At 35.6% G+C, this 20,990-nt stretch overlaps 1 protein-coding gene across 1 annotated transcript in view; it reads left to right on the top strand.

Moving 5' to 3' along the window:
* Positions 1-20,973, top strand: part of LOC142356743 (uncharacterized) — a gene marked incomplete at its 3' end in the record, with an annotated part of 29,467 nt that extends 8,494 nt beyond the window's left edge. Inside the window, exon 2 of the mRNA XM_075408544.1 lies at positions 20,813-20,973. Within this exon, the coding sequence (XP_075264659.1) occupies positions 20,813-20,973 (161 nt within the window). The remainder of the gene's footprint in view (positions 1-20,812) is intronic.
* Positions 20,974-20,990: the final 17 nt, after the last annotated feature.

Genomic DNA, 20,990 nt, shown 5'->3' with positions numbered 1-20,990 from the left:
TAAGGGTTTCCTCAATTTCTTATGAGTAATCCAATGATTCCAATTTTGTCGCCCTGAAGAAAATAATGATCAGCCTAAATTGACTTAACTATAAAATTCACCCTTGCATAAGGTTGCCAAACTCCAAATAACTATCGAGGGCTAGATCAGAAAAATTTTAAGTGTTACAGATTATTATATCGATCAACCAAAATTGTCTGAGCAAAAAAAACATTTGAGTATATAGTTCCTCCTCCCTCAGAGAGGGGTCGGAGCAAATAGCTTACCAGCTAGCGTGTTCACGTAATAAATAGAAACACAGTTTTAATAATCTATAGACCATAGTTGAAACCCATTGGACCACAGGGCCAAATGAATAGAAAATTTTAGTATAGGTGTTTGTAGGGTTTTAATTGTTAATCTCAACAATGGTTTTGAAAATATTTTGATAAATATTTTTCTGACTATGAAAAAGAAATTTGGACAACCAATCTAGTCAAAATCAGTAGTTAAGATAAGCGTGAAAGTGTGTCAGAAACGTATTTTTTTCTTGAAAAAAACGAGGGTTTCCTCAATTTTTTAAGAGTAGTCCAATGATGCCATTTTTGTCGCCCTGCAGAAGATAATGATCAGCCGAAATTGACTTAACTAAAAAATTCGGCCTTGCATAAGGTTGCCAAACTCAAAATAACTATCGAAGACTAGATCAGAAAAACTTTAAGTGTTGCAGATGGCCATATATTCTACCTTGGAAAAATTGTCTCACCACAATTTAGGCGATCCACCAATTTTTATCGCCCCAATTTATCCCAATAAAGCGATTGAGATTTGAACCGATTTAGGCGATGCTGATGAACAAGCGAAAAGTAACAGATGCTGGCGAACGTTCATTGCTTCTGGCGGGTCTCAACCCTCAGTACTTCCCAATCATTATTTCTCTTGAGCACAACCGAGAAGTTAACATTCAAGGCACAAGGCCGGGACAAATGGGAGCAGCACGTGAGTTGATCTCGGGTCAAGAAATTTGCTAAAAATTATGCAAGAAATGCGCTGCAAATTTTTCGAAAGGAGTTCAATTTATAATAATGTTTTGAAGAACACTTATAAGGTGAAAAGATGCGGTGAAAACCGCTGAAATTTTACTAAGGTCAGCTCTTTTCATTCCACTCAACGCAATTTTTGTTAAATGCTCTCAACGAAGTTTGTAGCAATTATATTAGTCCTATTGGTCTCTTGAATGCGATTTTTCGCTTGATCAATTTTCTGTCTGACGCGTCTGACCCCATCCCCCGCGCGCTGTCAACCCTTCCCCCCACTGTTGCCCACCCCCATCTGCCCCCCGTTTATAGCTACTGACGAACAACCGCTCTCTAAAATTGCAAATTCATATTATTTTGCACAATTTCTTTCAAGCTTTTTGGAAATTTTAGACATGTTTCAAGTTTTTTAACACTAAGTGTCAAAAAACCTCCTCTAAATTTTAATAATGTGTCACTGCATAGTTTCTAGTGGTAATTGAATGGTTTCAACTTTTTAACATCACGAATTTCAGCATTTTTGACAAAACGTTCAAATGTTTTTCAATTTTCTTGACATTAATTTTACCTTATTCAGGTCTTTCTAGACTTAGAGGCCAGAATACCTCTTGAGGAGTTTGATATTAAGTTACTGACAGATTTCCAAGGGCCATGCAATAGCTTTTCAACTTTTAATGTCATAATTTTTTTCAAGTTGCTTTTTTTCAAGTTTTTTTTCAAAATTTTTGTCATTTTTTGGTTTTTTAGCCTCAAGAGCCAAAAAAATCCTCTAGGGTTTGAAAATAGATAACTATAAAATTTCTAGATGCAATGGAAAGTCTTGCGAGATTTTCACGTCAGAGATAACTATAAAATTTCTAGATGCAATGGAAAGTCTTGCGAGATTTTCACGTCAGAAATTTTTCACGTCAGAAATTTCCACAAGGGTCGGTAATCCGCCGTTAGAATTTGATAATAAGTTACTGGAATTTTTTTTGGCCATGAATTAATTTTCAAGCAAATTTTAATATCACAATTTTTATTAATTTTAAAAAAAAAAACTTTATGGAGTTTTTGACCAATTTCAGATTTCTCTAGCCGCAAGAGCCACGGAACTTCCCCTTGGTATTGATAATACGTTACTCTTTAGTTTATAGTAATAATGGAATGTTTTTCAAGATTTCAATATCAAAAACTTAAGCAATGTAATAAAATACTCGCAAATTTTTCATGTTGTTGAATATTTTCCGTCACCATGGCCCTGCGACCTCCTCCAAGGTTTGATAATAGGCTTGTGCATAGTTTCTAGAGTCAATGGAATGGTGATCCATAGTTTTCTATTACTCAACTTTTAGTTATATTTGGATAAAAAGATATTTTTTTTCAAATTTTTGGAAAAATTTTTATGTTCCAAATTTATAATGGATCTTTATGATCTAATGAAACACTTTAAGGCTTAAAATTGGGATACTGGATAGTCTCTTGGTTATTTTTGAACATTTTCACTGCGAGGTAGAAATTTTTTGTGTTTATTTTTGACTCTTTCGGTTTTTTTCTATATGATTTATTTACTAACAACGCTAGAAAACAAGAAGTTGCATCGAAGCTGCAACTAAGATCGAATCTCATCATGAAAAATATTCCTAACTCTCTGTCTCTCATTTCTCTCAGTCGATTAGCGTTTCCTTCCTTCTCTTTCTCGTTCACATTTTATCTCCTCTCTCTCTCTCTCTTTTTGTTGATGCCTCACTTCAGCCACTGTTATGTGGCGTAATGTCATAAACTGATTCTCAATAACATTGAGTTATAATGGAAATGTTTTTTTTAAATCATAAATGACTTAACAACCACTTTTTAAAAAATCATTGTTATTTGCTCTCAAAAGCAATTTGGCGCAAGTATTTTAATCCTGTTTCTCTTTTAATGCAATTTTTTGCTTGGCCGACTTTTCGTCTGACCAATTTAAGAAATGGGATAAAGAGGTAGCGCCCAGTTTGCATAAATTTTCTTAGAGCCGTTCAGGCTGCATATTTTTGGTACTCGAGGGGTTGTATTGAGATTCTACAGGTTCCTACAACTTGAGCACTGACTATTGAGATCTTGTTTTTATTTGTTCTCAAACGAAGTTTTTAGCAACTCTATTAGTCCTGTTGATCATTTTTTAATGCAATTATTTGCTTGACCAATTTTTTTCGTCTAAAGCTTTTGAATTTTTGTTCTCAAAAACGAGATGAACAAGTAGCGCCCAGCGAGTATTAAAAGCTGTTAGAACCTTTCAGCTCCGTTTCATCTCAAACTGTTTTTGAGAGTCATACTTATTGTGTGAAGGGCGGTTCTTGTGGTTAAAGACACCCCCACTATTCACCCCTACCATTGCCACCAAAAACATTCCCACCGCACAGTTGCTCCCAACTCCACTGATTTCCCCCTCCCACCCCACCAGCCCTCCGTTTTTATAGTAAAATCTTTGAAATTATTTCAAAGATTTTACTATAAAAAATTTTAGCATAATATTGTTAAAATTTGCAATTTTAAAAATTTTTGAATTTTGTCCTTTTCTGATATTAGCGATCATTACTGGCCAACGTATCTTTTTAAGTCTTGCAAGTGGGTAGATTAACGTAACTTTAGAGACAAAAAATAGTTTTAACACCTTCTCTGCAAAATCTGCAAGCCTTTTTTAAAATTTGCAATATTTTAATAACTAATTTTCGCAGAGTCGAATCAAGCTATAGCTAACCTTACTAAACCGTGGCTAGCTACTGACAAAACCAACGGCTCGCCGGTCGTTTGAGAGCAATTTCACAACAATAGTCGGTTATATTCCAATTTCTTTCAGCCTTAGGTGTCAAAGAATCTCCTCTAGTGTTTAAAACTATGTTCTTGCATAGTTTCTGATGGAAGTGGAATGAGTTCGACAATTTAACACCATGAATCTTAGCTTTATTTGAGAAAACGTGCATTTTTTTTCTATTGCCTTAATTATTTGTTCTTCACCTCTTTTCAGGCTCAGGAACCAGAACACATCCTTATGGGTTGAATTATAAGTTCTGAAACAATTTTATTTGCCATGAAATAGCATTCATCTTTTAATACAATTTTTATCATTTTTTTTGATAAAAATTGCATTTTTTTCGAAAAATTTTATCAAGAGCTGAGGAACTTCCTCTAGGAATTTGTTTTCCACAATTAGGTTTCTGTATAGTTTCCAAACGTAATAGAATATTTTTTAAAATTTTAACACCACAAATTTTATTTTTGTACACTTTTTTTTTTACAAAAATTGCAATTTTTTTCAAATTTTTTGACATTTATTAATATTACTCAAGTATTTCAGCATAACAGAAAACCACCGTTAGGGTTTGATAATAAAGTATTGGAAGAGTGTTTTTTGGTCATGGATTAGCTTTCATTTTCTCTTTTCACAAAGTTTAGCGGTTTTTTATGCAATCTGCTATTTTTTTTGAAGTTCTCTGAAATTTTTTTGTCATTTCTTGGTTTCTCCAGCCTTAAGAGCCACATTACCTGCTCTAGGTTTTGACTAAAGTTTACTGCATAATTTTGAGATGTAACGGAAAGTTTTTCAAGATATTAAAATCAGCCCTTTTTCAATTTTTTTGATTCCTTTCAAGTTTTTTGAAACTTTTTAAATTTTTATCCTTTTTTCCAATACCAGGGTCCTGGGGACTTCCTCCAAGGTTTGATGATATGCTTTCGCATATTTTCTAGAGTTAATTGAATGGTTATCAATATTTTAACGACTCCAGCTTCAGCAATTTTTGGTAAAATCTAATTTCCCTTTCAATTTTTTTGGAAACTTTTTATCACATTCCAAATTAATAGATCTTTTTGAGCCCGTAAAACTAGTTTAAGCTAGAACATGGATACTGTACAGTCCCCTGAGGCAATGGTTCTGTTTTAAAGATCTTCTTACATTGAATTTTAGCAATATTTTGTTAAATTTTGCGATTTTCAAATTTTTGAATGATGTTGTCCTTTTCTGAATTTAACGACCATTACTGGTCAACGCAGCTTTTCCAGTCGGGCAGATGGTTAAATTGACGTAACAGCAGAGACAAAAAATAGTTTTCAACACTTTTTTTGCGAAATCTGGAAGCTTTTCTTTTAGTTTTTGCAATATTTTGAAAACCAATTCCAGAGTCGAATCAAGCTATAGCTAGCCTTTCTAAACCGTGGCTTGCTACAGACGAATTCAACCGCTCTCCAGTTGTTTGAAAGCAATTCTCTAGAGGTAAGAGGGTTATGTTGATCTGACGCAAATTTGTTCATGACTTGTTTTTTTGACTTGTTTTCGAATACTGACTCCTAATTTAGAAAGTTGCGTTCTTTCTTCGAAGATTGAACTTTACAGTCGCTTAGTCACAAAAACATGGTAAATAATTTTTCAAACTTTAAGCAGTTGTTCTTACCATAGAATACCATAAACCCCTCAACCGAACACACCTGTCCCCTACCTCCCAGCCGACACGCCCGCCTAAGGTCCCCCGTCCTCCAGCTTTTTCTTGATTTTTCTCGTATAAGTTAAAGTAAGTACAATAAATAAATTGCATGACTCTTCGAGTCATTTCCGGTATTTTACCGGCTATGGCTTTGAGAGCTGACAAAAACTTCACGACTCAAACATTTGCGTTTTACTTTCGGACACTGAATTTCCTTTTAAGAACACTGTTTTCTGTTTTCCAACCCTGGGCTTTAACGGTAAATTAGGTACTAGTACATAGCAATTAGGAACTGATGTTAAAACTCAGGGTAAAAAAGTTATTTTGAAAACTTCTCTTCCCATAACATTCTTACCGACCTACCCCTAACCCCCATCTTGACTCCTCCAACTATATCCGCTTACCATCTACCCAAAAATTTCCCCTAACGACATATACACCCTACACCTACGCGCCGCCTAACCAGAGCACTAATTTGTAAGCTGTGTCCAGATTTTTTAAAAAAACATGTCAATAGTTTCATTATTCTATCTTTTTTCGTTATATCTTTTCTTCGATATTTCTTACTTTAGGTAAGGATAGGTTATTAATTATATTTCACGAATCTTCGAGTTGTTTGCAATATCTCACCTCTTCTGTTTTTTTAGCTCATCTAAGATTTTTAATGACTTTACCGTGTTCTCGATGGTTGTTTTTTCTGTTGTTCGATTTTTCTGTTGTATTTGAACAATGATTTCTGTTTTCGAACACTGATTTTGGTGATCGAATAACTGGCTTGATTGAACTATTCAAGCTACAGACAACCCCAACTGCCCCCTCCTACCTACATCCTCCAATATACACTAATCACAGCTTCCCCAGTTCTCCACCTCAAGCTATTCCCCGCACCTACCCCCAACCAAACTACCTACCTCCTTTTCTTAAAAAACAATGTCAATATGTTTAGACTAGTAATTTCTTGGTTGGATTTTTTTATAATTCATATTTTAGATATCGTTAGTTTGGTAGCTATATTGGACAATTCTTCCAGTAGTTCTGAAACAGCTACCTAATTTTAGCTGTAGCATGTTTGTTCTTGACTCGGATTTTTGATTTTTTTTCGAACGTTGGAATTTGTTTCAGAGTATTGACATCGGTCGGCAAATCATTGACCATAACAGTAAATTTCCTCATTAACTTTCCAATAAGCTCATCCAGGACCTTCTCTATCCTTGAACAAGCAAGCAATGTAATAAAATACTCGCAAATTTTTCATGTTTTTGAATATTTTCCGTCACCATGGCCCTGGGACCTCCTCCAAGGTTTGATAATAGGCTTGTGCATAGTTTCTAGAGTCAATGGAATGGTGATCAATAGTTTTTTTTCATACTCCAGATTTAGTTATGTTTGGCTAAAAAGATTATTTTTTTAAAACATTTGGAAAAATTTTATGTTCCAAATTTATAAAGGATCTTTATGAGCTAGTGAAACTATTTCAGGCTTAACATTTGGATACTGGATAGTCTCTTGGTTAGTTTTGAACATTTTTACTGCGAGGTAGAAAACTTTTGTGTTTTTTTTTACTCTTTCGGTTTTTTCTATATGATTTATTTACTAAAAAGGCTAGAAAACAAGAAGTTGCATCGAAGCTGCAACTAAGGTCGAATCTCATCATGAAAAATATTCCTATCTCTCTGTCTCTCATTTCTCTCAGTCGATTATCGTTTCCTTTCCTCTCTTTCTCGTTCACGTTTTATCTCTTCCCTCTCTCTCTCTCTCACTCTCTCTGTCTTTTGCATTTTACTTTCGGACAATGAATTAAGAACACTGTTTTCTGTTTTCAAACATTGGGCTTTAACGTTAAGTTAGGTACTAGTACATAGCGATTAGGAACTGATGGTAAAACTCAGGGTAAAAAAGTTATTTTGAAAACTTCTCTTCCCATAACAGTTTTACCGACCTACCCCTAACCCCCATCTTGGTTCCTCCAACTATATCCGCTTACCATCTACCCAAAAATTTCCCCTAACGACATATACACCCTACACCTACCCGCCGCCTAACCAGAGCACTAATTTTTAAGCTGTGTCCAAATTTTTTAAAAAAGCATGTCAACAGTTTCATTATTCTATCTTTTTTCGTTATATCTTTTCTTCGATATTTCTTACTTTAGGTAAGGATAGGTTATTAATTATATTTCACGAATCTTCGAGTTGTTTGCAATATCTCACCTCTTCTGTTTTTTTAGCTGATCTAAGATTCTTAATGACTTTACCGTGTTCTCGATGATTGTTTTTTCTGTTGTTCGATTTTTCTGTTGTATTTGACCAAGGATTTCTGTTTTAGAACACTGATTTTGGTGATCGAATAACTGGCTTGATTGAACTATTCAAGCTACAGACAACCCCAACTGCCATCTCCTACCAACACCCTCCAATTTACACTAACCACAGCTTCCCCATCTCCACCTGAAGCTATCCCCCGCACCTACCCCACCCAAACTACCCACTTCCTTTTGTTAAAAAACAATGTCAATATGTTTAGACTAGTAATTTCTTGGTTGGATATTTTTTTGATAATTCATTTGTTCAGATATCGTTAGTTTAGTAGCTATATTGGACAATTCTTCCAGTAGTTTGGAAACAGCTGCCTATTTTTAGCTGTAGCATGTTTGTTCTTGACTCGGACTTTTGACTTTTTTTCGAACGTTGGATTTTGTTTCAGAGTATTGACATCGGTCGGCAAATTCTTGACCATAACAGTAGCTTTCCTCATCAACTTACCTCCCCCACCCAGCCCAAACTTACCTTCTACCCCAACAAAACTCCCCCATCCCCATACACACCCGACACCTACCCACAGCCTGACCAGAGCATAAAACTGTACAATGTGTCCAAGTTAGTTTTAAGACCATATCTACAGTTTCAATATGCTATTTCTTATCTTCGTTATGTTTTTTCTGCGATATGTCTTTCTTATTTTAGGTAAGGATAGGTGAGTAATTAATTTTCACAAATTGTCAAGTCGTTTGCAAAATTGCACAGACTATGTTTTTAGCTAATGTAAGTTTCTTCATGGCTTCTCCCTGTTTTCAATTAATGTTTTTCCTTGAATTTTTGGTTTTTCTTTTATTTTGAACGCTGATTGTTGCTTTAGAACGGTGATTTCGGTTTTATAGTTTGGCGGGAAAGGGCGTCTACTTTTCCGTGTTTTTTTATCAGGCAGACGAAAAGTTTGGAAATCAATCTCTTGTAACATTTCTATTGGTCCTGATAATCTTGTTGGTCATCTTATCAGCATTTTGACGACAGAGCCAATGCAAAATTGCATAGACCAAACAAAGTAAGAAAAGGATGCTAAACAAAAATACGCAAAACCACTTAACTGGACGTCAGCCACTAATTTCACCTTAGAGGTTCATCGTAGTTCATTTCCAATTGTGTGTGGTTACTAGCAGCGGCAGCTCGCAAAATTACTGCCTGGATAAGGCAGCATTAATACTGTCATTACTATCAATAGTGTCTAATGAAAACAGTCACTCCTAAATCGGATCGCCTTGATTTGTTGCTCGAATGAGCTTCATATTGAGAAATGCAAAAAATGCTGACAGTTGTTGTCTCATTTATTTGCGGATGCTTCCTTCGAAGCTCACGCAGGACCTTCTCTATCCTTGAAAATTTTTTCACCGAGCGCCGATAGAATTCATCTCCGTGTGGCAATATTAGGTCTGCCCTCATGTAGTCCCGCTAATTTTAGCCTCTCCATGACCATTTTTGATGCATTGGAGAAGCTTTTTGAAGCTCCAACTGTAGATGAACACAACAACAAAAATAATGACAAAGTCATACAACTCTTCATTGAGCAACTGATTCATCAGGCGTAAGAAATTTGCCGGTTCTTCACATAAGCCAAAGAGTGGCCGATTGTACCCAAAGTGGTCCCCGTGGGGTATTGCGATGGTTTTTTGTGCTCTTGTATTCTCAGTGGTTGTCTTTTTTGCCAATAGCCTGCCACTAAGAAGAACGAGCTTTAAAAATGAGCCCTTTACAATTAATCTAAGATCCGGTTAATTAGAGGCAAAAGAAAAGCGTTCTTTTTACTGAGTGATTTGGACTTGAGGAAATAAACAGAGAAACGTGGAAACTTGACGTTTCGTTTTTTTTGTCATTTGGAACACTGGAGCAACCCAAACCTCCAGCCACTTTGTAATAACTGAATAATGCCCAAAACTTGCATCTGTTGCATTTGTTTCTTTCTTCTGCAGGCCTAATTGAATTGGTGCATTGTGTTAATGTTGTCTGTGCTAGATTGGTCAGACCAAGTTCAATAAATTGCATGTCAAAAATAGCTCAAAAATTGTTGACAATTTGCTCAGCTACGGTTTTCTGGTCCATGTTAGCCCTTATTTTGTCCTCAAATAGTGCCACAGGTGTGTCGTGTACATCGGAGGTGAATTAAGCGTCAGCATTTGCTGCAGAAAGCACTTTGGAGGCTCGTTGTGTCAAGAGATTCACAATTTTGGAAAGAGGTAAATCAGGGGTGATTCGCAGTCTAACATGAGAAAAGGCAAACGTTCTCAGAATGAAAGGGTCTTCAAATTCGATATAAGGAAATATAAACCTTTTTCTATAGAGTGCAGTGTAACTTTCAAAATTCGTTCGAAAGAATGAAAAAGCTCGTCACAAATCCATGTACAGTACTTTTTCTTTCTGATGAAACCAAGGAATGATGTAGTTAATTGTGTCTGTTCCCTTTTCACATTGAAAGAAAACTCCCAATCCAAACAGTTTGTAAAGAACTCAAAGTTTTCTGTCGGTTTCAAGTTTGCCAGAAGCATATGCCTTCACTAATAGTCGTATGCCGCAGTTTTGCAAGCAGTCTGACCGAGGATGGGATTATCAAATTCGTTTAATTTTTCAAAGGGTCTATTAGTATTCTCAGTTCCTCGTGATTCTGTGGCGGGGTAATTTTTTTGAATTGGGCAAAAAGTGCGGTAGCTTCCTTTTTCACTCTGGGCTCGTGATGGTTTTGTTTGACAATATCATCACAGCCAACGCATTTTTATAATGCAGGAAATACCGGTAGTGATTTCCGGCGCCAATTGATATCTGGGATCAGAAAGTTTCCTCAAGGCGTACTTGCATGTTTTTCCGAGATCTCGTTTCCAATAGCTACTGTTGAAGCAATATTTAGATTGAACCTAAGCACCTTGATTAGAGATAGCCTCCTTTGGAAGCAGTGATCTCTCTGCGTTCCCGATCAATAGTGTTCATCAATATGATGGTCTTAAAAACGCAATCAGCTGCAATAGCACTCAGTTTTCGTTGTCCCTGTGATTAGTTGACCCGGATGGATGTCAGTCAGAAACACTGATTTATAAATAAGCAAACAGCTTCCCGGACTACGTTGATTGGCCACATCGCAACTACCAGAAAGTATACGTCATTCATAAACATGACTCCCTTATAGACTGGTAACGTCTCCTTACACAGGATCTGTTTACCCTCCGCATAACACAATGCCTCTTCAAATCTCTGAAGTCGCACGGGTTACTCTTCAGCAATCTTATTAGAAAAGAGGTTGATATTAGTTCTGGTATCCAAAACGGCTCCTCACTCCGCTCCACCAGTATTTTGATTTCACATTTATTGATAGACAGCTAATTCTTCCCACCGCTGGCGCTTTCGAGGGTTCGAAATAATTCACGAGGAAAACAGGAGACACACTACTGGCTAAAGCCGTCTTGGGTTGAAAATAATTTGGTCCGGGAGATTTTCATTTAAATTTTTCTTTTTTTTTGTAATTGTATCGAGAATAGTGCTTTTTCTCTAGGCAGGCATAGTAATATATGTCTTGCATCGTCTACTGTTCCTGTCTTATAGTCAACTTTTCCTTATTTGGAGGCCACGCTTCATCACCCGCATCATTTCTTCGATCTTCTTGAAGGACTGCACAATCGCATGTGCAGCACTATTGTTCCCAAAATTTTTTGCTCCGAGGTTCGCAAGTCGCTCTCTCGTGGGTTTGGTACTCTCTTGTTGGTTACATTCAGCGTTCAAGTTCCCCTCGCAGAAGATGCCCCATCACTTCGTGGTCGAATGGTCCTTCGAATGATGTCTTTTTTGCCGCCAAGCGTCTTCTTCAACTAGAGCTGCTTTGGCCTATTCGATCTGTTCGTACTCGTTGCTTTGATCCCAAAAAATTTTGCATCCACCCCCGCAGCAGAACTTTAATTATGTCCCGAGGCTCCACAAGTTCAGTTAGACTTCAGCTCTGTTGCTGCTCAATGAGTTGTATCTGATGTGTTGCCTCGGGATGCATGCCCTTTGCTAAGACTCGAGCTCTTGGCTTTTCTCAGTTTTCTGTGCTCCTCTTTTGCAATTCCGCAATCTCAAGCCTGCTATTGCTACTATACTCAAAAGAGAAGTGCAGCCAGATGATTGCATGGGCTTCCCTTCTACTGCAGAGGGTTGCTGGAGAAAAAGTATAATCAGTAGTTGGTTCTTCAAAGGTCCGCAAATTCTGCTCTTGAACTGTTTAGAGTCATCCTCTGACACTAATTTTTCGTAGGTCTTAAGTTTTCTACTTTTATTTTGCTATTGCTTGCCGCATGGAGCATAAACTTGGAATAAGCAACCTTTTCTTCAGTATCCTCTCCTCTCATACCCATTTTTCAAATAAACTACTTTTGATAAGTTTCACATCCGTGTTTCTATTAAACGAGGATATGCATTTGATATATCATCAAAATTTGGGAATATAAACTGCTTTTTGTTGCTATCAAGGTCGTGAACCCGCCTGCACTGCTGACAATTATTACGAAAATGTTCATATTACATTTCCTATTCAATACTTGTTTACATAGTTTAGGAAAATCTGTGAGTCATTAAAAACTTACATTGAAAAACAATTTTAGATTGCTTAGAAATACACTTTGTTTAAGTACAGCGAATAGCGCTGGACTCAGGCCTATTTTTCGCTATAACCATTTGAGAATATCCAACACTAATTTTAATTCTAAATTGCATCTATGTTTCTATTCTAGAAATTTGAATCCAGACAAACCGGAGGGTTTTATGGGGAAATGAAACGTGGGGTAGAAGTGTTGCATTGAATAGTTGATACAGGAAAAAAACGTTCAAGTTTAATCTTTCATTGCTCTCAAATTAAGTTTGTAACAATTATATCAGTCCTGTTGGTCTTTTTTATGTGATTTTTCGTTTGACCGATTTTTCGTGTGAGCTATTTGACGTTTCGTTCTCAAAAACAAAGGAAACAGGTCGAACTCAGAGGGCATTCAGCTCTCTTAGAGCCTTTCAGCTCACTAGTGTCAGAGTATGCGAGGCACAGAAACTGTTTTGGAGACTTATTCATATGGTGCGAAGGATGGTCCCTAGAGGTTGAGCCCTAACCCCCCCCCACAAGACTCACTGCACTCACCTCACACGCCTTCAATTATGCTAAAGCTAGCCTCACTAAACCGTAGCTAGCTACTGACGAAGCCAACAGCTCGCCGGTTGTGTGAGAGCAATTCGCTCCGACGCTAGTCGGTTATCTTCTAAGAAATGTGTTCGGGGTGATACATATGGACAGTTGAGGGGCAGAGAGAGTCTTAGGCGATCCGCACTCTGATCCTAATTGAGCTAAATTCCGGTCATTAATTTCTGGACGGGCCATTGGCTAGTCTTGTTCGAGTTTTTATTCTTAATGGCATTTAACGAGATCAATTTTAAATGTTTTTCTTCATAAATTGTGAAAAAACAATATGCTTCCATCCAAGATGCTAAGAGCAAATGCGCTGCCGAGAGCAGAAACAAACCATTTCCTCCTACCTGAGCTAACTGTCGTGACCAAATTAACTTCACCACGCAAATTAACTTCACCGCGCAAAAAACATTGGATATGAGTCTTGTCAATTGAATGCGTCAAAGTTAAGTACACATCAAAATAAAAAGACGAATAAACAATATTTTTGTGAGAAAACAATAGCAAAAATTCGAAATATAGCTATATTTAAATTTAGTTTCGTGAAAACCACATACTTAAAACTTAATTTGGTCAAACAATTTTCAAACAAGTTAAAAAGAGCAAATCTCAAATAAGGACGGATGAAAACGAATTGCTGATGTTTGATTATGGCTAATCATTATCCTAATAATCCTGCTGAAAGCAGCGATTCAGATAAAAAATGAACTTAAGTCTGAACAATTCTAATCCAACTTTTGGATGGCGAACGAACGAAACACTTGAAGATGAGCGTTTCAATCATTCTGTTAGCTGCGTGAGCAAGTTTTTTTCACGGCTTGAATTTTTACACTTTTTGTTTTTAAAGATGACTTCTGTTTCGATCAGAAGCTCACACTACCTCAATTAATCCTACAGCTTCCCAATATCTCCTACCCGTACCATCCTCCTTCCCCATATCTACATTGAACCCACTTCGTGTTCTTTTACTTGACGTACCTCTGAGATACCCCCCCGCCCTCCTCCATCGCACACCCAACCCTTATTTCCTTCCACCACACTCAGTACGCCGACGAACTACCATCCTCCAACCATCCACCACCTCACAATCTCCAAGTAAGCTTGGGGAAAATTAATATTTCAAGACTTCACTCTAAAACACTCTCGCCTAAAGTCACACAATTTTATCTCGTGTAATGAAAATCGAACATTTTATTGTGTGAAAATTGCGTCTCATGTAATTTCACTCAAGAAAATTTTCCTCGTGCTTTAAATTTTCCTTAACGTTTTATATTGTTCACGTTTTTTCTTTGTTTTCGTAATTTATGCCATTACCGATAAACACCCAAAATATCTGATGATAACTGTTCAGAAACATCAGAATTATTTGAAAGTATATGTAGCGCACTCAAGAGTTATAGACCCAAAGTGCTTAATCATCATTCCCATCTCTGCGGTTCTTCTCATCCCAATCAGCTTAGAAAACAAGACCGTTCTATCAATGCCAATTTTTTGCTATATGGTCCCTTTTAACTGATTGCAATCAAATTTATTTGACAGATGCTCTTTGTTTTTGCTTCTTTTCCTCAAAAAAGAATGTTTTTTTTTTGCTCAAGGAAAATTCATAGCAGGAGAAAAAAAGAAAACTCAACAAATGATTGTCTTTACTGTTTTACGTTGTTTGTAAACATTTTCTTTGGTTTCGGTCAATTGAAGAGCAATTCTGTTAATAAATATGAAGAGACACAAGTTTTTGTTTTCAAATTGATCCCACTGTCTACAAACACAAATCTTTTATGCAAACCGGTAAAGTAAAAAAACAAGTTTCTAAGGACTATGTAAAAAAAACTGCACATAAAATTCGAGTGATTGCACAGAAAAATCGTGCTGTCACGTACAATTTTCATGCAGCAAAATCAACAGTTTAGCTGCCTGAAAATATTGAAAAATTCGGTTAAATTACTTTTTACTAACTATGATGGTGGTGGTGGTAATGGGGAATTATGGGGGCCTATCGAGGAATAGATGACATCAGAGTAAATGGGGAAAATTTGAAGCAAGTAGATGTGTATCTGTTGCGGTGAGGATAGAGAAGGACAATGATGTTCGTTAATGTGCGTTCACACATTATGTTCCGGCCCGAGCTCATCTGCATTTTTGACTTAATTGTCAGCCTAATGATGAAACAATTAAAAATAGATGTTTGAGTTTTAAAAAATTGTTACAAAGCCGAACTACTAAATGAATTGCATAATACCATGCCTCATTACAGCGCTCAGAAGATTTGCAAACTGAAAGACCACGAGAAAAAGTAACAAACGCAAAAATAAGCAAAAGCAAAAAATTTTCAGCGAATGTGCTAAAAGAAGACTGAATTATAAGAAATTGGATGGATTCTCTCAATGATGAGAATAATTTACAAGCTGACGAAAAGAACAAAAACTGAAAAGTATAAAAAAAATTTGAGAAGGAACCATACCGTAAAATTTAATACTATTCGCTATAAACTGAGTGCTTTCAGCAACATCATTATTTCAACATTCATTTAGAAGACTATGAAACCAGTCAGCATTTTACGACTATAAGTAGAATTAAAACAAAAAGCAAAAAGAACAATATCATAAAAATTTGAGCGATAAAACTGTCGAAGCCAGTGCCAGAAAAGTGTCAATATTTATAATTTTTTTAGCAGCAATGGGATTCTTTTTTTATCAATATGATTTCAAAATCTCAACAAGTATGAACAAATATAATAAAACCACAAAATTTTTGAGATAACCCGTTATATCAACAACGTTATATTCAATAGCTTTCAACGGAGGACAAAAAATGCGCTAAGTTAAACCTCAATAAAAATGCAAGGATTTTTTTCAATCAAAAGTCCAAAAGAGCATCACAATGATTCCTATGATTATGATAACAACAACAAATAAATGCAGAAACCAAATTTCCAATAAAAAGTGCGAGACGAAAGTGTGGAAGTAATTTAAAACATAAGAGTTTTTCTGAAAACTCTATCCATGATTATTGGACGCCTTCTTTGACAGTGGGAATTATCAATATTAGGATAATAAGATAAGTTTTAAAAAGCAACCAATATTACAAAAACAATCCCAGTTTTTTTGCAACTATGAAAATTCGTGGAATCCTTTAAAAATTCTTTAGTTTGCAGATAAAGCCTCTTATCAAATTTTTTTAAAAGCAGTTAAAAGGATGGGAGTCCTGTCATTACTGAGAATGACTCACAGTTCATGAAAATAGGGTTGATAATGGTTATTGTCAAAAAACTTTTTTAAAAATCTTAACAGCCATTAAATTCAGTAGCTCTCAACCGAAGTCAATAAATACGCAAAGTTATGCCTCGATAAGGAGATTTGGATGTTTATCATACTTATTTTATCAATAGGACATCACAGTAAGTCTTATGATTATGAAAACGACAATAAAAGCAGGCAAAACTGAAAATTCAATAGAAAAGTGCAAGAAAGTCTCGAAGCCAATTAAATCATAAATTTTTCTGTAAAAACTTTATCTATGAACCATTGAACGTAATTTCTAAGCCACTGACGACTATCAAAATAGGTATAATGTATTAAAATTTCAAAGTGAACCAAATTCACTAAAAAACCAAAAATTAAAAAAAATCTTGAAAACTCGAGGCATCGAAGTCTTAAAGCAATAGTTAGAAGATAAAACCACTAGCAAGATTCATTTCAGTTGCGGTAGATAAGATGGATCTCCATTACTGAGACTGACTTACAAGTAACGAAAAAATTTTGAGATTGGTTAGTGTCCAAAAAAATTCCCCAAAACTAATTTTAAAGGCTTAACAGCCATTAAATGCCAGATCTTTCAACGTAAAAAAAGAAATACGCTACCTTATGCCTCGTTTCGAAGACATGAATGTTTGTTGTCAATAATTTATTAGAAAGAAAAAACAATAAATCCCAGGATTATGAAAACTACGACAAACCCTGGCAAAAAATCAAAAAAATGAAGCAGAAATTTGAGAAGAAAAGGCCGAAGACATTTAAACCATAATTTTTTCTCTGGAAGCTTTAACTATGATCCATTGGACGTCTTTTTTGAGCCAATGGGAACTGCCATTTCGAATATAATGAGATAAGGTTTCAAAAAGAAACCAAATGTACCGGCTGAGCTTACTAACTCAATTACCAAAGCGAATAGTGCTTCAAGGCCATTTCAAGCCTTAAAGCTAGAATAGGATGACAAGCGAAATTTAATGTTACATTCTACTGAAGCCATGAGGATTTGTTTACTTTGTTCAACATTTATATTTAGCAACTTTTATTAGTAAACAATCGTCATACATGTAAACTGAAACACAAACTCGAACTACGCTATTATTGTTGCAATTCAAGTGTTCACAATCACACAAAAATAGATAAATGGAGCAAGAGATACCCAACTTGGTAAGCCAGATTCGATGATTTTTGCGATTTTCATGCCAATTCAGAGAGTTCGGGGCACCGTATAAGGTATCACGAACCCCGAACTCAGCGTGTTCGAAGAATCTCATCGTGTACGGCAGCATAAATAGAGTTTGGAAAACTACTAAAAATCAGTTGAAACTTGTTAATTTTGTCTTATTAAACTGACATACATGTGCGTATTGAAGCACGCTTTCTTGAGCGGTAAAATACTTGTTACTGTGTCTTGTTTTTGTAGATCATATTAGTGATTGTACAATTTTAACTTTACTTTGACTTGTTGAAAAGAGAATTAACTTTGATATTCTCAGAACTTTCTTTCTGAGGAACGAAGTTTCTAAGTTAGAGAAACTTTGTGCAAAGCACATAGTCAGTTGCTCGTACTGGCTTTAACGAAGCCTACTCTTATTCAAAATTGGAGTTATTGAAGCAAATGGAGAGACTTGCTAACATTAAATTTAGAAAATTTGTTATTGTTGTTCAGTTAGTGTTACACTAAGTGTGACCTTTTCTATAATCTTTGAAAAAGAAAGCTGAAACATTGCATGCCTATAGCCAGGTTACAAGGCTACAATTTGCTGGAATTAGATTTTCTAAAATCGGTTTATAACTTGAGTTGTTGATAAAACTCAACAAAAAAATTGATTGTTTCCATTTGGATTATTTTGTTATTCAGAGAGAAACAAATTTGTTAAACAGCAAAGCTGAGATCAAGAAGAATTCAGCAACAAGTAATGCAACAGTAATCTACAGTATAGCGGATAATACAGTTCACAAAAGTTAACTGCAAAAACACAATATCTGGACAGATTTGAAACCGCTGAAATGAACTGGGTGGTGTACAGTTTTCCTTGAATTTGATAGGAGAGCAGCCGTTACACAAATCTACAAAAAAAAATCCAATTTTTTTTGAAATTACGAAAACTTGTTTTATCGAAATCATAAAACCAATAGTTAATAGATAAAACAACTTTCCAGAATAATTTTGTTTGCTGTAAAAAGAAGGGGGTCCTGTTTTTTTCGAGACTGACTTACTATTCATGAAAATTAATTTTATATCGGTTAATTAAAAAAAAAATGAAAAATCATTTTTTAAAGTCTTGACAGTCGCCAGCTATCCATCCAAAGCGCTAAATAGTTTTACCTAATGCATATTAGAAAACCGATTACACTTTCAGTTGGCAAGTCTATGCAACAAGACTCCCAAAACTTAGCAAAATCTGAAAGAAAATCAAGGTTTCATTAATAATTTCGAAAACAATTTGAGTCGAAGACAAAAAAAAGAGCGATGCCTTTAAAACGAATTATTTGTTCATTGGATATCATTTGATTGTTAATGACGTTTGTCGTTAACGGAACCTCGATATGAAAATGACAAGTCCCTAAGTGACTAGAAAAAAATAATAAATAGAAAAATTTTTCTAAAGAAACAGCTCTCAAATTGAATTCGAGTTTTTGTTTATAGTAAACTGTCTCACGAGCCCAGACCTAGCTTTTTTGTCGGCCTACTGGTAACACAGAATTGTTTTCTTTTGAGGCATAAAATGTAATTTTGAAATCATATTTTTATAGAAAAGCCTTAATTTGAACAAAAATTACGCTAAATTGAACAAAATCATGCTAAAAGTGAACAAAATTTCACATGTTCACACAAAACTTTAAACCTCGATAATTCCTCGAAAAAAACAAATTCAAAAAAATCTTTTTAATTTTGAATTTTACGCTGGACGAGCTTTTTAATGATACTACTCACATTTCTCTACGATGAATATATCGAGCGGCCAAAATTTTGTAAAACATTTGAGTGTATAGTTGCTCCCCACACCAGTGGGGTCGGAACAAAAAAAGGTGAGGGTAGGGGGTTTCAAAATGAAAACCAAAGTATGGATCGGTTCAGTCCTTCCGCATAGAACACTTTAAATTGTACTGCCACATGATTTTCAGGGTAGATGTGACAAACGAGAAAACTTCTTGTTACGTTATAAATCTAGTGTTTTTGCATGATTATCTTGGCCTCAAACTCATGGTTTTTTTTGCGTGATTTCCAATTTTTCAATGTTTTCAGGCAGCTGAATTGGTACTTTCGCTTGTTTGTTTTTTTTTGTTCTCCCTATTTTGTGCAGTGCCTCTTCTGACTTTTGGTGGAAGTCATTTTTGAGTATTGCTTTGGATAAATTTTTGCTTTGCGTTTATTTATAAATTTTTGTTTATAGCATCAACCTAAAAAGCAAAAAGCAAAGCGTCAACCTACGCAAAGTACCAACTACAATTACAAACCTTTACCCACTCAACCACGTACCCCGCCAACCCTCGCCCCGAATAATTACGACTTATCCACGCACTTATCCACCTATAGCCAAACATACGATGCCGAACAAAAATTGTCAGCGTTCTAACTTAAACCAAACATACTGAAGATTTTCTTACGTTTAAAAAGGGGGCGATTACTGGAATAGTGTCACATGTCATACAATAATTAATTATTAATAGCCGCCCTCATCTTCTCAGCCGGCTATTATAGCGCTCCTATTTTTTTTTACAATTCAAAGAATTTGAATTGTATTGGGGCGCTGTCTTTTTTTTTTTTTTAAGGTCTGTTCACACATTTTCATGATTTTTGAAGTCAAATTGGAGTAGTGATTTTGGTCACGCCGAAACAGGAAATGGAGCGAAAAAGCGAGTGGTTTTGCGGCCTGAAAGTTTTTCGCTCTAATTTTAAAGTAGAGTGAGAATACGGTGTTTGAACAAAAATTCGCTTTATCGGTAGTGGTTTTTTGTTCACATGCGGCAATTTCACTTTGATTTTTACTGTTTTTTCGATTTTGTGGATCGGATTTTTTTCTAAATGGTTTTTCCAAACCATTCATAGTCCGTTCTAGGTCTAGTTTTCTGTTTAGTCAATGAAAATTCTTTGAATTGTACGTCAGGACTTGTCCTGCTATGTTTTTTTTACTTCGTCGAATAAAAAAATGTTTCGCTTTACCTCATTTTGCCGCCTTTTCAACATTTTGCGTGAAATCTTTTTGACTTCTCTAGGCTAGTTTCTCTCTTCTCTCATTCTGCTAAAAGTGATTTTGAACATCAGTTGCTCAGCAAAGCAATTCAAAATGAACAGAGATAGTACAAAAATGGATGTCAGAAATAGAAACGGGATAAACCCATAAAGCCCAATTTTAGATGCCCGCTATTTGAACGTCGGTCCTATAAGTATTAGTTACCTCTCTCTAATGCTTATTGTTATTGATAGTAGCCCCTGTAGCCTCTCTCTAAGAAACAGAAGTATGTTCAACTACGAAATGCCATCAAAATAAATCGGACTTAAAAAAATGTTTTTGTACAAAAATCTTTTTTTTTCAATATCTTCTGTTATTTCAATCCCAATCATGCTTATTGGAATCAACGGCGGCTATTTTCCGGCAATCTGCCGGGTATGTTTAATTATTAATTATTTCAATTTGTGTAGAATATATTCGGGCCTTGAAAACTCTCTTCAACAAGAAAGAGAACAGGAACGCGATCAATGAGACAACCTCATTTGTGGGCCTCGTCCTGGAAGGATACACATATGATCAGAGCATGCCGAAGTACAGCTATGAGTACTACGCAGGTGAGTATGCGGACAAGGTTCTACTTGAGAGACA

This window comes from Convolutriloba macropyga, unplaced genomic scaffold, assembly GCF_964194025.1.
Source record: "Convolutriloba macropyga unplaced genomic scaffold, txConMacr16.3 SCAFFOLD_3113, whole genome shotgun sequence".
In the NCBI taxonomy this organism is placed as follows: Eukaryota; Metazoa; Xenacoelomorpha; order Acoela; family Convolutidae; genus Convolutriloba; species Convolutriloba macropyga.
The sequence above is the reverse complement of the archived record's forward strand: the minus strand, read 5'-3'. Positions and strand labels throughout refer to the sequence as shown.